Source organism: Rasamsonia emersonii (genome assembly GCF_000968595.1).
Source record: "Rasamsonia emersonii CBS 393.64 chromosome Unknown ctg1118621759986, whole genome shotgun sequence".
In the NCBI taxonomy this organism is placed as follows: Eukaryota; Fungi; Ascomycota; class Eurotiomycetes; order Eurotiales; family Trichocomaceae; genus Rasamsonia; species Rasamsonia emersonii.
This window is the reverse complement of record NW_013563301.1, coordinates 64,972-80,004: the sequence shown is the minus strand read 5'-3', so window position 1 is coordinate 80,004 and position 15,033 is coordinate 64,972. Positions and strand designations below refer to the sequence as shown.

Below are 15,033 nucleotides of genomic sequence, written 5' to 3'. Positions count from 1 at the left end.
AGCAGCTGTACTACGGCGGCTATCCGAGCCATGCGGCTGGTGTGTTCATCACCTTGTCCTCCCAACTCATCGGATATGGCATTGCCGGTCTACTCCGTGATATCATTGTTCGCCCGACGAAGATGCTCTGGCCCATGACCCTCCCGATCAGTAGCTTGCTCGAATCGCTCCACAAGAACAAGCAGCAATCCAAGGCCCGGTTGAAGGTTTTCTACATCGTCTTCTTCATGTTATTCTTCTGGACAATCATCCCCGAGGTACGCGCAGATCGATGGAATGGTGGCTGCGACTCATGCTGACATGTGTGCAACTAGTACATTTTCCCCGTGCTGGAGGGTGTGTCGATTTTCTGCCTTGCAAACCAACACAGCCTGGTCTTCACCAACCTGTTCGGCGGCGCTTCCGGAAATGAGGGTCTGGGTTTCCGTAAGTAGCTGCTGGAGGATCCCCCTGCCCCGTGCACATCTAACAGCCTTTCCTAGTGTCCGTGTCGTTCGATTGGAATTACATTGCCTCGCTCGGATCTCCTCTGTGGTACCCGCTGTATGCGTTGACCAATTCTTTCATTGGCTACCTGGGATGCATCATCCTCTTCATGGGAATCTACTACGGGAATGTCTGGAATTCTCAGAATTTCCCCTTCCTCTCCCAGCTGTTGTTCACCAACAACTTCAACTCCACCTACTATGACACCTACAACCAGACGCTGATCCTGAATCCTGATTCCACCATCAATGAGGAGGCCCTGCGGCAAAACGGTGTGCCGTGGCTGACTGGATCGTACCTGGCAAGCCTCATCACAACGAACATGGGCATCACCGCGACCCTCACGCACATGTTTCTCTGGAACTTTGATGACATCAAGGCCGGATGGGAATGGGCGGCCCCGAGCAAGCTCAAGAAATGGATTCAACCGTCCACGTATAAATTCTGGGCCAACCAGCAATCTTCCGAGGAGCAACTGGAAGAGAAGCTAAACGACACCTCACTGGATCCCCACTACCGGCTGATGCTTCGAAACAAGTACGTTGAGACGCCTCAGTGGTGGTGGGGGGCAATCCTCGTGGCCAGCTTTATTGCCGGGATCGTCTGTCTCTATGCCATGAAGTCGACGCTGCCCTGGTGGGGATTCATCATCGCCAATCTGCTGACGCTGCTCTTTATGCTGTTCTTTGGCGCGCAGATGGGATTGACCGGGTTCCAGTTCAACATCCAGCCGATCTGCCAGATGCTTGCGGGCTATATGTTCCCAAGGAGGCCATTGGCGAGTAAGTCTTCCTCCTCCACTGTCTTATTCTCCAGTCCTAACATGGTCAGATCTCTACTTCACTTGCTACACCTATAACTCTCTCCAGATGGGACAAGTCCTCGCCAAGGACCTGCGGCTTGCCCAGAACGTGCATCTGTCACCGCGATGTACTTTCTTCGTGCAAGTCGCCGGATGCGTCATTGGAGCGTTGTTCAACTATCTCATGATGTTGACGTAAGATATTCCCTCTCTCACTGGGACTGATGGGTCAGCTTCTAACCGGAATTCCTTTCTCAGGATTGTGCAGAGTCAAGCACCCATCTTGACATCCATCCAGGGGACGAACATCTGGAGTGGAGCGAACGTCCAGCAGTTCAACAGCTTAGCCATCTCGTGGAGTATTGCCAAGGACATGTTCTCGGTCGGCGCTCGGTATCAGTGGGTGACGCTCTCTTTCCTGCTCGGATTTGCGGTCCCCATCCCGTTCTGGGTTGCCTACCGGTTCTGGCGGAAGAAGATCTTCGCCTATCTCAACCTCTCCATCATCCTGTGGTACATGGGTTGGCTGGTGACGGGCATCAACGCGTCGTGTCTCAGCTACTTTATCCTGGGCTTTGCCTCGCAGTGGTGGTTGCGCAAGTACCACCCGCACCTGTTCAACAAGTACAACTACATCGTGTCGGCGGCGCTGGATGGCGGCACGCAGGTCTGCGTTTTTATCCTGACGTTCGCCGTGTTTGGTGACGGTGGCCCGCCGCACCCATTCCCGTGCGTTCACCCCATCCGTATCCTAGATGCCGTTCGCTGCAAGCAATTTTTACTGACGAGTCTTACCAACAGGACCTGGGCTGGCAATCCCGACACGACGATCCACAACCTTGACTACTGCATGGTCAACCCAGCCAACAACGGTTGAACGGTGATGGTAATCACTATGATGGTGAAAATGCTGGTTGACGAATTGACCTGCACCGTGTTAGGAGATAGAATTAATAATGCATTGAATGATCACGTCTGATGGTCACGGAATTGTCATACTATCCGTAAAGAAAAGAATCTTAGATGGCTGGCCAAAAAGGCGAACCACGTAGGATAGAGAGTACGTTATTTGTACACGCAGGGACCTTGAACATGTCCCACGTAAGCCTCAGTCGAGTTCAGAATAAGTAAAAAATCAGAGACACTTTCCTCGATACGAACGTAATCGAATGGGCGTGTACAGTACATATTCAAAACTCCAATCAATCAGCAGTTCACGTGAGTATTTCACATGGTCGGTCCTCCGCCAGAGATGGACGCACAGAGTATCAGTGTCAATGGATTCAAATAAGCTACCTAGCACTCGACACGGCATATGTAGGTTTGACCTGTCTGCACAGACACGATCTCTTGTTCTACTGACTGAAAAATATTTTATTTCCCATCAGCAGCGACACTGCTGCAAGCTTGCCCAAAAAAAGGCATGTCATGTCATTCGCTTCTTAGCGAATCTGCAAATGCGTTGTCTAGTAAGTTCTGCTTCCAACGGAACCAGGTCATCCCGACACCGATTCTTACTGATTAGAGTGCAGAGTGCAGAGTCAGGAAAGCTGGATTCCAATCGATCAAGCAAGGCAAGCATGTCGATCGTCCGTTCAAACAGATGACGAAGCTAGTCCCCCAAAGCAGATGAACAACAAACAGCTCCTGTGAGATACGCATCCAGGCTTGGCGTATTAGCTGACCGACAGGTCAACGAGTCGAACGTGTCTGTCTCAGCAGCAGCATGGGGTTCCCTTGACAGGAGGACAATATCCAGTCAAATTCTCAAACAGACTTAAGGTGCCCTTCCGAAGAAGCCGCGAGGACCGCGTCGACAGAGTTTACGGCCTTACGCGCTTCTGATTGCATCATGCCTGACAACACCTTACGGAGTAAATACCTAGGTACCTAGGTCGATCTGTCGGTACCCGCCAAATGCACCGTTTTTGCCTTCCTAGGGAAAATTTGTACTGTACCATGGATCTCAAGCTTCTGGCACGGCCCTAGACCGTCGATGGACCACCGATCGAGGGGCCTCCGGGCCGGAGTTATGCGCTTTTTTCGGATCGGCTTTAACTTACCTCTAACTTTGTATACACCGTACAAACATGGACTGGTGGGAAAGTCTGAAAGTCTGCTTGGCGGGGGGGTATTTTAGGGATGGGCGTGACGGCTTCTTGTGCGGGAATCACAAGGTTAAAGATACTGGATAATTTGAGAGAGTGCTGAAGATTTACCCATCAGTCCACCTTCACAACAATGTCAAAGCTCCTCGTCGTCTTTGGAGCAACCGGCCAGCAGGGCGGCTCCGTGGCCAACTACGTCATCAGCGACCCGGAGCTATCGAAGCAGTACAAGCTCCGCGGCGTGACTCGCGACTTATCCAAACCTGCCGCGCAGGCCCTCCAGCAGAAAGGCATTGAGGTCGTGCAAGCCGACGCGGATGACATCGAGTCCCTCAAGCGGGCGATGCAAGGCGCGCACACCGTGTTCGCCGTGACGACGACCATCTACGACGAGCATACCAAGACGAGGGAGGTCCGACAGGGCAAGGCCCTGGCCGACGCCGCCGTGGCTGCCGGAGTGCAGTACTACATCTTCAGCACCCTGCCGCACGCGGGGAAATACTCAGGCGGGAAATATTCCAAGGTCGACCACTTCGACGCCAAGGCCGAGGTGGAGGAGTACATCCGCACAGTATTACCGATCAAGAGCGCCTTCTTCGCGCCCGGGTCCTTCATGCAGAACTTCAGCGGGATGATGGCTCCTCGCCCGGTAGGCGACGGCACATACGCCATCGCCGCCGTGGCCGCTCCGACGACGCAGCTGCCTCTGATCGACATCGCGAGCGACGCGGGCAAATTCGTCGGCACCATCCTAGCGGAACCAGACAGATACGAAGGCAAAGTCCTCTCGTCCGCAGCGGGGCTCTACACGATGGAGGAAATCGTGCAGATCATCAGCAAAGTGACAGGCAAGACGGTGCGATACATCCAACTGTCCGAGACCGTCTTCCGTGGGTTCTTGCCCCCGCATGGCGCGGACCATCTGGTGCAGATGCTGCTGTATTTCCAGGATGTGGGATATTTTGGCCCGAAGACGAAGGACGCGGTGGACTGGACGTTGAGTAATGTGCGTAGTAAGCCCACGGTGTTTGAGGAGTATGTTGCTAGGAATCCGCCTGTGTTGGAGTAGTGGCAGTAGATTGGATGCAAGTTGGGTCGTCATTTAGAGGGGGTTTTTATTTTTTTTAAGGAGTTTGTTGGCGTTGTCATTACCGTGAACTGGTATCAAGTCGAAAATTAATTAATAAATCAATAATCAATAAATCAATCAAATTATATCAATCACTCGCTCACTCAGAATTAATTTTTCATTCTTGTCTGTTACGTAGTACGGAGCTTGTCGCCAGCGAAAAAAAAGAAGAGAAAAAAATATATATATATATATTTCACTGTCTGCCACTAGTTGATGCCAATCTCTCCAATGAATTGATGATCAGGTTTTACGGGACTCAATCATCCATGCTATAGGTATAGTAGGGACTTACCTTATTCGGTATAATACTCATACCTTTTTTACCCGTCTGACACTTTCGTGCGAGGAATTCATACGGAGTAGAAGACGTAACTCGAGTGCTAATTGCCAGATATGATATGTGATCATGGTCGATCTGGGCTAGTTTATTTGCAAGCTATGTGCAGCGATTTGCAAGGGAAGACGGGTGAATGAATGATGAGTCACGCGAGTCATTATACAGGGTATATAGAGTGTATATATATATATATATTTCTCGCTCCTCGATTAGATACAGAACTATCGTTACGTATCGTATAAATTTCGTAAATCTTTTTTGTCTGTCCGTCATATTTCTCATGAATATTTCTCATTCATCAGCTTCGTCTGCACCTCGCGCCTCATGCGCGAGATCTTCATGTAATTGTATGCCGCGATGCTGCCGATGATGACCACCACGCCGCAGGCATTGACAAAAGTCAGCCTGTCGTGAAAGACGACGCCCGCCGCGCTGATGGTCACCACCTCCTTGAGAATCCCGCAGACGCTCAGCGTGACGACCGAGGAGCGCTTCAGCAGCGCAAACTGCGAGAGTACCATGCAGAAGGCCAGAATCCCTGGCAGCAGCAGCAGCGACAGCCCTGTCAGGCCGCCCCATGCCGTCGACAGCCTGTGTAACCCCTGCATGATCTCCGCTGGCCCTTCCACCGCCAGGGCGATCATGCCCAGCGTCACACAGACGATCGGGCTGAGGAAGAAGAGCATCGAGAACGGGTTCGATGTCGCAGGGTGGCGCAGGATCAGGATCTGGGTCAGGGCCCATCGGAAGCCCGAGAAAAACGCGGACGCCGTCACCAGGCCGAACCCCACCGCGCTGAACGCCGTCTCGCCCATGACCATCATCACTTCGCCCAGCGTCATGACGGAGATGATGAGCACGAGCCTGACGGAGACGGTCTCGAGGCGGAAGAGGAAGGCGAACAGGAGGATGAAAATCAGGACGGACGACTTGCAGATGGTCATGAAGGTCAGCGAGGTGAAGCGCAGCGACATGTTGCCCAGCCCGATGTCCAGCGACGTGGCTACCCCGCAGGGCACGAGGTGGGTCAGATAGAATCGTGTCATGCTGATCCCCGCGTGGGGATCTCCACCGGGGAGCACAGTCGACGGCGGCAGCGTCGTGCGACGAGGGCGAAGGGAGGGAACGAGGGAGAGCAGGACGGCGGAGAGGGCGAATTGCACGGCCTGGTGGAGACTGGTCATGAAGAGCGGGAAGGGGAAGACGATGGCATCGCCTGAGAACATCCATTTATTATACTGTCGCTCAGTCAGTCAGTCTTCCCCCGCTCTTCAGACCAGCGCAGAGGGACTCACAATGGAGATGGACAGGGAGAAAAAATGCCACAGGCCGACAAACACCGCGGTGATGAGCAACCGCTTGAGGATGTCGGTCTCTCCCAGCTTCTGCAGGTCCGTCCAGGTGTGCGTGATCCAGCGATCGAAAACGCGTCGTCGCGACTGGCGACTGTCGCGGTAGTCCTGCGAAATGAGGCCGATCTCCTCCGCCGCAGTACCAGCCTCGTTATCGAACGACTCGGGGCTCGCCTCCCGCTCGAGTTTCTTCGTCATGGCGGCGATACAGGGCTGCTGCTGGCGACGCTCGTGAGGACGGAAATAATACTTTCGGCATGACCCAAATTAAGCGGAAGGTACCAAGAAAGCAGGATACGGCTTGTTGGAGAGAAGGGTAAGTTCCCATCGACAGCCAAGCCAAGCCCTGCTGGGAGGAAAAAAAAGCCTCCGGGGGGTTCCGGAGAGGCGGAGTTGCGGGTTGCCGCAGGCTGAGGTCACGACTCGCTGCAGTCCAGCCTGTTCCGATTAGGCTCGGAGCTACCAAAGTAACAGGGAGTTGAGCACACGACAGGATCAGATTCGCATCTGTCCGCCAATCAGCGTCTGTCCAGCACTTCTCCACATCCAATTGATCGGCGTTGCTGCTGCGGGTGCGCCGTCCGCCAATCAGACAACGCGAAGATGTTGTCGGAGCGCCGGATGAAAAAACAGCCAGCCAATCATATTGGATTGATTAGCGAGCTGTTATTGATCTTGCTTTGCATGGCATCGTCTTTAGTATATGCGATAATGAGAGAGAATGCCTGTTCTGAGAGTCGAAAAGATAGACTGTAGGGAAAACCGTTATGAGTGCGTGAATCGTTCCTATATCTGTACCACATCAAAGTATCGCATTATTTATTTATTCACAGAGAGATGAATGACCTTACCAATCGAGTTGCCTATTTCTGTACAGATTCAACGAGCAAAAAACGACTTATATGACGGAGAATACGTGGGAGAAGAGGACAGAAATGGAGACGAGTCAGGAATCGAGCTTACGTCACGACAATGGATCCTTGCTGGTTATGGAGGGACAATCCGTCTCATATGAAAATTCCTCCTGCGAATGCCACAGACGACGAATGACGAATTCGATCTTCCTCCAGCACGATGTCAGAGTATCGCAGCTCCTTTGTTCCTGGCAGCCGTGATGCGATCCAGAAAACGTGACTTGTCGAGTGCGGTCTAGGCTCTTTCCGACAAACACTGACAACTCCCCTCTACCTATGGAGACAACCGTCCATGGACAAAACCTATCAATGAGAATCAAAGGGGGGAAAGAATAACTCCGAACGCCATCCTGTTGTGAAAAATCGAAAAAAAAAATCAAACCAGCCAGCAATACTCTGGACAGATGTAATAATAACAACGAATGTCGTCGACTCCTTGCTATCCTACCTATGCTATTTATATAAAGAATTAATCATGAAGCTGTCGATTACGAGCAGGTTCGAACTACTGTTTACCCTTGGGTTATGGGAGGTATACGATATTTTGTCTCGAACAAATTTTTGAGGCCTCGTGGAGGGCATATATTGATAGAGACTATTGGTAGTATGGTTCTGAGGATGATTCCTCCCTTGAGAGAAGGTCATTTCTCATCCTAACAGCACTGTAGTTAGTTGGATAGAGAGGCCCTGAGCATGGGTTGGCTGTAGTTACGCCTATACTATAGAAGATCCCATATTCTCCCTTGTAAAATAATCAGAAATAACTTCTAGCCAGCGGAATGACGTGCGTTCTGCCATATGACTCCAAGTCCTCCTTGCCGTTGAAAAGGACCCAAGAAGCGTCTACTATGTTTCTGTTTCTTGACCCAGTTCTTCTCTCCATTCTCTGCCGGTAGGTCTTGTCATTGACTTCAATTTATGTACAGTACTACCAACCTCTTGACTGTATGTACAGTACATACTACATACCATCTGGTCCCAGAAAACTGGCCTCCCAATGCAGGCCTATAGCTGTGAGTCATGTCGAGTATATATATATATCGTTTCTCTGGTCGATTATCAACCGCATCCATCTCCATCGAAATCCAACACGACCGGATACGATCATATTCAATCGGAGGGATCTAATCGTCCAGGCCAGGACAGTTTTCGCTCGTGATAGAGGTGATATTGTTATACGGGGAAGGATCCGTCCAGATGAGGTCGAAACTATGAGCCGAGAAAATGACGTTATTAGCATGAGCTCAAAATCTCCGTTCCCATGACCGGATAATGATTGACGGTTGGTGGCTAGTTTTCCTTACCGATCAGAAGGATAACTTGGCGGATTCTTGTCACCCAGTTTCTTAACAATATCCGTCAGGGCATCATGCTCCCAGCAGATGAGGATATTTCCCGGCCCAGAGTAGTTGTCGACGACTTTTTTGACGCATTTCGGATCGTCGCGGTCACACGAAGTGTCGATCTTCAGGCCGAGGTCCTGAGCCAGAGGTTCGACGGTCTCGTAGGGACGGTCCTGTTTGCCATCTATGATGAATCATCAGCCAAGAGCCGGTTTATTTCCGTCGAGAGAGAGTAGAGAGATTGTATGTACCAGACTTGGGCGTCTGCGCCATGATATAGCCAATGTCATATGATGACTTGGCGCCAAACACGTTCCGCAGACACTGCGCGCGCTGCTCACCCTGGGCGCTCAGCCCGGTGCTGCCGTTGGAGGGCTTCTCTCCATGGCGGATGAGGTAGACAGTAGCAGCGGCGGAGGCCGACGTGGTCCACAAGAAGAGGGACAGCAGGGCCAGGGAGGAGACCTTCATTGTGTAAATGTCAATTCGATTTTATACTAATCAGATTGCATAAACTGGAACAACAGAGGGGACAAGACAGGAACGAAGGAATAGAGAGAACAAGACTGGATCCGGTACCTGCTATATATATAACTGGGTCTATGATTTGCACTTCGACGATCAGTCATTTGAATTTGCGCTTTTCTGAACCCTATACATAATGCGACATATTATCCCCACTCTGACAATGACGATCAGGAGCAAGTCCCCAGATCGGCCAACGGGAGAGTCGCGAATGACATGGTGACGTTGCATCGCCGGGCGGAGTAATAATAAGCAGTCTAGGTAAGAAAAGGACGGCTAGATTAGATTTTGGGGGCGATAAGAAAAGCATCGCTTGTAAGTTGTCCCGTCCATGATAGAGATCAAAATGCTTGATTTGATTTGGCTGTCGCATGGATTCTGTCGATCTTCCCGCCAGTCGAGTCCCCCACGTTCTCCAATCTGATGGCCAATGAGAGGAGCTCCATGTGGATATCTCGGAACGATGCTCAAACAAATTTCTAAATCAGGAAATCTCGGGTATTCAAAGGATTACTGGGCGATGACAGCAACTATTAGGTGACTGATCCAATGTTTTATAGGCGTATCCAACTTGAATGTGGCTGAAGCAATAATAATCTCCATATTCTGTTCCGTGGGGATTAGATTTTGGAGCACATACGTTGTGTTTTTACACTATGTACAGAGGAAAATATAAAACACCCCCTACTTATCCCTCGTGAGATGTGAAATGCATGTTTTCCCGGTCTATGAACCCTATGCAAAATTATGTATGTACAGTGCATTCCGCGGAGATAACCACTCTGTACAAGACCAAAAAAAAAGGTGTGGTACAGAGATAGATACATTCAGTAAAGTCTGCATCCAGAAACTCCGAACGCCGCTCCGTCGAGATTCAAATGGCTATGGAATCCACCAACGGTCATGCTTCAGCACGCCATCTTCCCTGTGTCCGATGCCGCGGTCTTCCTGGCGGCTGCCACTCCAATACCCCCACCGCCGTCGCGCCTCCCACACGTACCAGCGCCCGATGTTGTCCGCCTTGCGCACCCAGCGGGCAGCCTCCTCACCGTATCGTAGTCGCACTTTCATCGCTATCTTCTTGCCGCCTTCCCAGTCTTGAATGGGGACGGCTTCGTTCGGATCGAGGCTCAGATGCGAGAAGCTGAAGGGCGCTGGTTCGCAGATCGGAAGCACGTACCGGTAGGAAGGGTACGCGGCGGAGGTCAGTGAGAGATGTGTCCCGCCGGGATTGACGACGCCGAAGTTCCAGGCCTGACGCCCGTCGCGGTGGGCGATGAAAGGGCGGATCAGTGACTGGCCCTCGTATTCAGGAATTAAATCTTTGACGACAGAACTCGCAGCGGAGTCGAGCGAGTTTGTTGAGTTTAGCAAGTCAAGAATCGTGGGGAGGACGGATAGAGGTGTCACTGTCGCGTTGAGAGACATGCGCGGGAGTAGAGGATGGTAGAAGACGAGGGGAATGGAAAAGGATGAAATGTGCGGATTGGCGTAGGTGGTTGTCATCGAGGACTTCTCGTCGCCGAACGAGAAGCCGCTGCCATCGTCAGTCTGCATATCCCTGGCAAGGTAGAGAGAAGGGGGAAAAAAAAATCGAGAAAGGAATAACATACTGATCACCAAGTATCACCAGCAAGGTCTTCTCAGCTACCCCCAGCTCTTGGAGGAGCTGCAATACCTCTCCCACCCACTGATCAGCAAATTTGATGGTGTTGAGATATCGATTCCACGGCGAGTCGCCCGCTCGACTATCTCCCCAGTAATTCTCCTGCTCTCCAAACTCCTCCGGCGTCGCCCAGGGGTGGTGAGTCGAGGAGGTGAGATGCGACAGGAACAGCCTGTCTCCTTTCTCCTCTGCATCCACAATGGCTTTGCGTATATACGGTCGTAACGTCCGCTCGGAATATCCGAAGTAGTTGAGTTCGGGACCTGTCACGTGGAACTCAGAGCTGGCGTTCCGGAGGACCTCGCGGTCAATCACCTTGTCGAAGCCCATTTGCTCCATCAGCTGCATCTGGCGATCCATCGCGCTGCTCGAAGCCTGCATGAAGACGCTCCGCCAGGGAGCCTGTCTCCAGGATGATGTGGAATCCGACCGGTTCTGTGCGTTCAGAACCTTTAAAATCTGAGGCAGACACGGTTGGTAGATTTCGGTCTCGACTTCCTCGAGAAAGTCGACTGGGAGAGGGTTGACGCCACAGTGCGACGAGAGAAGGGACTTGAGGGTGAACGTGCTGCTGGTGACTGCGCCCATCACGTTGAGGCCGCCATGGGTGGTGTTGATCTGTCTGCCAAAGCCAGCATCTTGGCCAGTCACGATCTCTGCGTTGACGGATAACTGTGATAAATCGGCTCTTTTGGAGTCATCGCGTTTTTCATATTTTCGCCAGGACTGCTGAAGCTGGCGGTAGAGACTGTCGTCCTTGACGAGGGGGAAAACATCCTTCCTCGTTGACTCCAGGCTCATGATGATGACATGTCTGATCTCTGGCATTCCCTGCTTCTGATGGAGCATGTCCTGTAGTTCCTTCACTAGCGGTTCGTCCGCGTTGCTGATTTTCAGAGGGTCCAGCACACCGTCATAGCCAGGGGGGTGATTTTCATACGACACATGGTGCTCATTATGGTGTCCATGCGACCCATGTTCGTCCGGTGGATGCTCATGTGGCGGTGGATGGAAGTGACGTCCAGGATGGGAAGTAGGAAAAGGAGGAGGTTGACCTGGCTTCTGATCAGGAGGCAGCTGGAAACTAGATCCCCGGTACCATTTGGCAAAGCCCGGCATCGGTTCTGGAGGCAGCCAGGACGGCCGTTCTCTGATCACCTCCCACCATGGCGAACCGGGCTTCCATCCTCGTTTCCCGTCTTCTGTTGGCGGAACCCACAGGTCGTCCCGAATCAGATCCTGATAAGGAAACCGCTTGGGACCGTCCCATGGAGACGGATCGCACATGGGACTGCGAGATTGAAAAATAGCATCGAGTATGGTGAAGGGCAGCGTGGTTGTCATGTGATCGAACGGCTTCCGGGGTCGCACGAGATGGAGCACCAGCAGCACTCCAACGACGGTAGCCAATTTGACTCTCGCCCAAGTGATTTTGGTGACAATCCCCGACTCTTCTGGTGTTTTCTCCTCCTCATCTCCTTCTTCCATACTCACGAGTCTATACTCTCCAGGCGATTGTCTGGCCGGTCGAAAACATCGTGGGAAAATCGTGACAAGACACGCGTCGATCATACGGCCAACCGAATTATACAAGGATGGGGTGAGCAGATAAGCGAAGAAGGCCAACACGGCGATGAAGCAGGATGTAGGCAACAGGCCAGTCAAGAGCATGCCGAAGAAGCCTTGCGGTTCCCGAAATACCTTCATCAGCATCGACCATCGCAGCTCGCCGCCTGTTTCGATGAAGAGGCCCACCTGGGCCGCGGAACCAAAGGTGATGAGGAGACTGGGCACCAGCCACTGTCAGATGCAGGTGTATTGAATTTGGGACTGGTGATCATACCATATTAAAAACGACACAATCAACGACCGCTGAAAGAGGAGCCGCGAGGTGACGACGACAATGACGTCGGGAGTAAAGAAAGTCGGAAAATAGAGCACAAAGAGCGGAATGGCGGTACTAGGCAGATGGGAGAAGACATGGAGGAGTTTTGCACAGAGGAGCGCAACGACCGTCAGGGCGTAGAGAAATTTGCGATTGAAGGCCGCTGCGAGCATGATGGCTCGGGAGTGAAAGCAATCCAAGACGATTTCAACCAGGCCACGGCATGAGCAAGATAGGACTCCGGATGGATTCTGTCACGAGGAAATGCTGCACATTCCAGCCCTGGATATATCACATTCCAGGTGACTGTATGACCCACCCTACCCCATAAATCAGGGTTTACCTTTGGCTGTAAACTGGAAGAAGTCGAAGACCCTTTTCTCACCGAAAGGAGTCCTCGAAAGGTCTGACCGAGAGACTATAAGCAAGAAGCCATTGGATAGCTAGGTATTCAAGCAGAAAGAATGAAAGAGAGAAAAAGACAGGAAGAGAGGGTATAAGAGACCAGAGAACATACCACTAGGAGAGGGATGGGGGCTAACAATAATGTAGGGAAGGACACGAGGACGTGGGAAGGGGACGAATAATCCGGGGAATGTCACATCAAGAGCGACATTTACTGGAGCCGCACCGGAGCTGGACCCTGAACAGGTACCGCTGAGCGCCCAACTTCCCAAAGCGGAGGTAGCACCGCCAGGAACAACCCCCACTCCACAGCGGATAATGATCACATTATTACCGGGTAATTGATCGAATGCAGATTGGGCGTTTGGGTCGGCCGGGGCGGTGCCATAAGACCATACGGGACCAACCAGATTTTTGGAAAAAAAACCGTTTATGAACAGCTAAGGCTTCACATCCTGCAAAAAATGAAAAAGTAACGGGAATCCAACGGTAGTCCAATGGTGCGCGATTAAAGATGTTGAAACGTCCTCTCCTGCCACGGAAGCACTGCCATAGATTATTGTTGGTTCATAGCCCCAGTTTGGCCAGGGTCGAATCCAGCCTCGCCAGAAATAGAACCCGAGGAGTTAAAGAGGAAGTGATTACGGAGTAGTTTCTGTTTATAAACCGCTGTTTATACACGCTAGATTTTAAGAGATTTGATTTTAAATGCTGAATTTTACATCGAATTTCTTTTTTCAATTTTTTTTTTTCACTCCCGATGGTGTGCATGTACTCCGTACCGAGTATGACTCTGAAACCTCAGGGTCCAGCATGCTCGCGTGCTCACCTTCTAACAATTCTCCACGGCAGATGATTGGGTCGCTGTGGTGTGGGGCAGTCCACAGGGCTTGGATCTGGACCACGGCGGCTGCCAAGCCATGTGGGGAGCGGACGGTCCCTCGCTCGCTCATTGGTGCCCTCGGCCAACTGGACCCTGAAACTCCACATGCGTTTGGATATCGCCCACCTTAAATGAATTACAATGGTGTGCGGACAGATGGCTCGCCTGATTATCAGCCGCAGCTGAGAAGACGATCAGCATGTTCGTCAAGATCTCTGTCCTACGATATGTATGGCTAGCATAAAAACTGTGGTGTTGCGCATGTTTGAACTGTGTTTGTACTCTGTTCTCCCTATTTTGTTTGCTCCCGTGATACCAATAATAATGGTCGTGTTTGTCTCCAGCAACGTCACTTCCCTTTCACACTCTTGTACTCTGTACCAAGATTCTTTCCCCCACAAACCTGGGACTTTAGTCCTGATAATTTTGAGGTTCAGTCGAAGCAGATTGAGGCTCGTATTTAAGGTTGCCCAGCGAATAATATCTCCCGACCAACACCGGGCACCAAATTGTGGCACTGGAGCATTCTCCATTTCTTATCGAGTCAGGGTAGCCTGTTCCGATTTGAACAATTAACAGTTGGCATTATTATTATTATTTTGTACGCAAGACGTTATCTGCACCTTTCTCTTGTAGTACAGCCATGGCAGTGTTATTGCTTTGGGCATGGTGGAGGCTGTGCAGTCAATTGAGCATTTCTTGGGATTGGGAATGATAGAGTAAAAGATCTACTTGGGACGGAAGGGAGGTGTGTGATGATATTTTAATTGTGAAACTCGCGGCTTCTTGGATCCCTGCTGGCCCACGAGAATCTACGTTTTCTATTTAGGTAGTGAAGCAGATGAAGTTTAAAAAGCAACTATTAATTCAGAACTCGGCCTCTCACGTTCTATGTACCCCAACAGAAAGAGTCGGCAATTAGACCCAGGGCTTAGGGCACGGGGCTAGGGCTCTATATAGGCACCTGAGCATGCCTCCTTTCTCCCACAATTCAAGCTTGCTTCAGATGACGCTTCATTCCACTAAGCCTTTATAATTTGGATGAATACATTATTTTTGTTCTATGGGACCACTTGCTGCTTCATGGTAAGATCGTTGTTTCCAGAACTCCTAGAACCTGATAATACTAATCGAATTATCTCGAATAGCTTGCCAGTCCCTCCTTTCGCGGCATCTGGATAGCATCTCTTCCGTC

At 51.2% G+C, this 15,033-nt stretch overlaps 5 protein-coding genes across 5 annotated transcripts; 2 read left to right on the top strand and 3 right to left on the bottom strand.

Annotated features, from left to right (window-relative positions):
- T310_1370 (Peptide transporter MTD1) lies at window positions 1-2,165 on the top strand (the record flags this gene model as incomplete). Its single annotated transcript, XM_013475781.1, has 5 exons — window positions 1-257; window positions 315-426; window positions 483-1,268; window positions 1,356-1,483; window positions 1,587-2,165. Coding segments are annotated over 5 exons (1,862 nt in total), but the record flags the coding sequence as incomplete, so codon positions are not given.
- Window positions 2,166-3,529: 1,364 nt separating this feature from the next.
- On the top strand, window positions 3,530-4,465 carry T310_1369 (NmrA family transcriptional regulator; the record flags this gene model as incomplete). The annotated part of the gene is made up of 1 exon (XM_013475780.1): window positions 3,530-4,465. The coding sequence occupies one exon, from the start codon at window positions 3,530-3,532 to the stop codon at window positions 4,463-4,465; it is 936 nt and encodes a 311-aa protein (XP_013331234.1).
- Window positions 4,466-5,156: 691 nt separating this feature from the next.
- Window positions 5,157-6,415, bottom strand: T310_1368 (uncharacterized protein; the record flags this gene model as incomplete). The annotated part of the gene is made up of 2 exons (XM_013475779.1): window positions 5,157-6,041; window positions 6,161-6,415. The coding sequence occupies 2 exons, from the start codon at window positions 6,413-6,415 to the stop codon at window positions 5,157-5,159; spliced, it is 1,140 nt and encodes a 379-aa protein (XP_013331233.1).
- A 1,311-nt stretch (window positions 6,416-7,726) lies between these two features.
- T310_1367 (Phosphoglycerate mutase family protein) lies at window positions 7,727-8,945 on the bottom strand (the record flags this gene model as incomplete). The annotated part of the gene is made up of 4 exons (XM_013475778.1): window positions 7,727-7,850; window positions 8,101-8,136; window positions 8,436-8,658; window positions 8,726-8,945. The coding sequence occupies 4 exons, from the start codon at window positions 8,943-8,945 to the stop codon at window positions 7,727-7,729; spliced, it is 603 nt and encodes a 200-aa protein (XP_013331232.1).
- A 936-nt stretch (window positions 8,946-9,881) lies between these two features.
- On the bottom strand, window positions 9,882-12,723 carry T310_1366 (Sulfatase domain-containing protein; the record flags this gene model as incomplete). The annotated part of the gene is made up of 3 exons (XM_013475777.1): window positions 9,882-10,560; window positions 10,613-12,451; window positions 12,509-12,723. 3 exons carry the CDS (start codon window positions 12,721-12,723, stop codon window positions 9,882-9,884), a joined length of 2,733 nt encoding a protein of 910 aa, XP_013331231.1.
- Window positions 12,724-15,033: the final 2,310 nt, after the last annotated feature.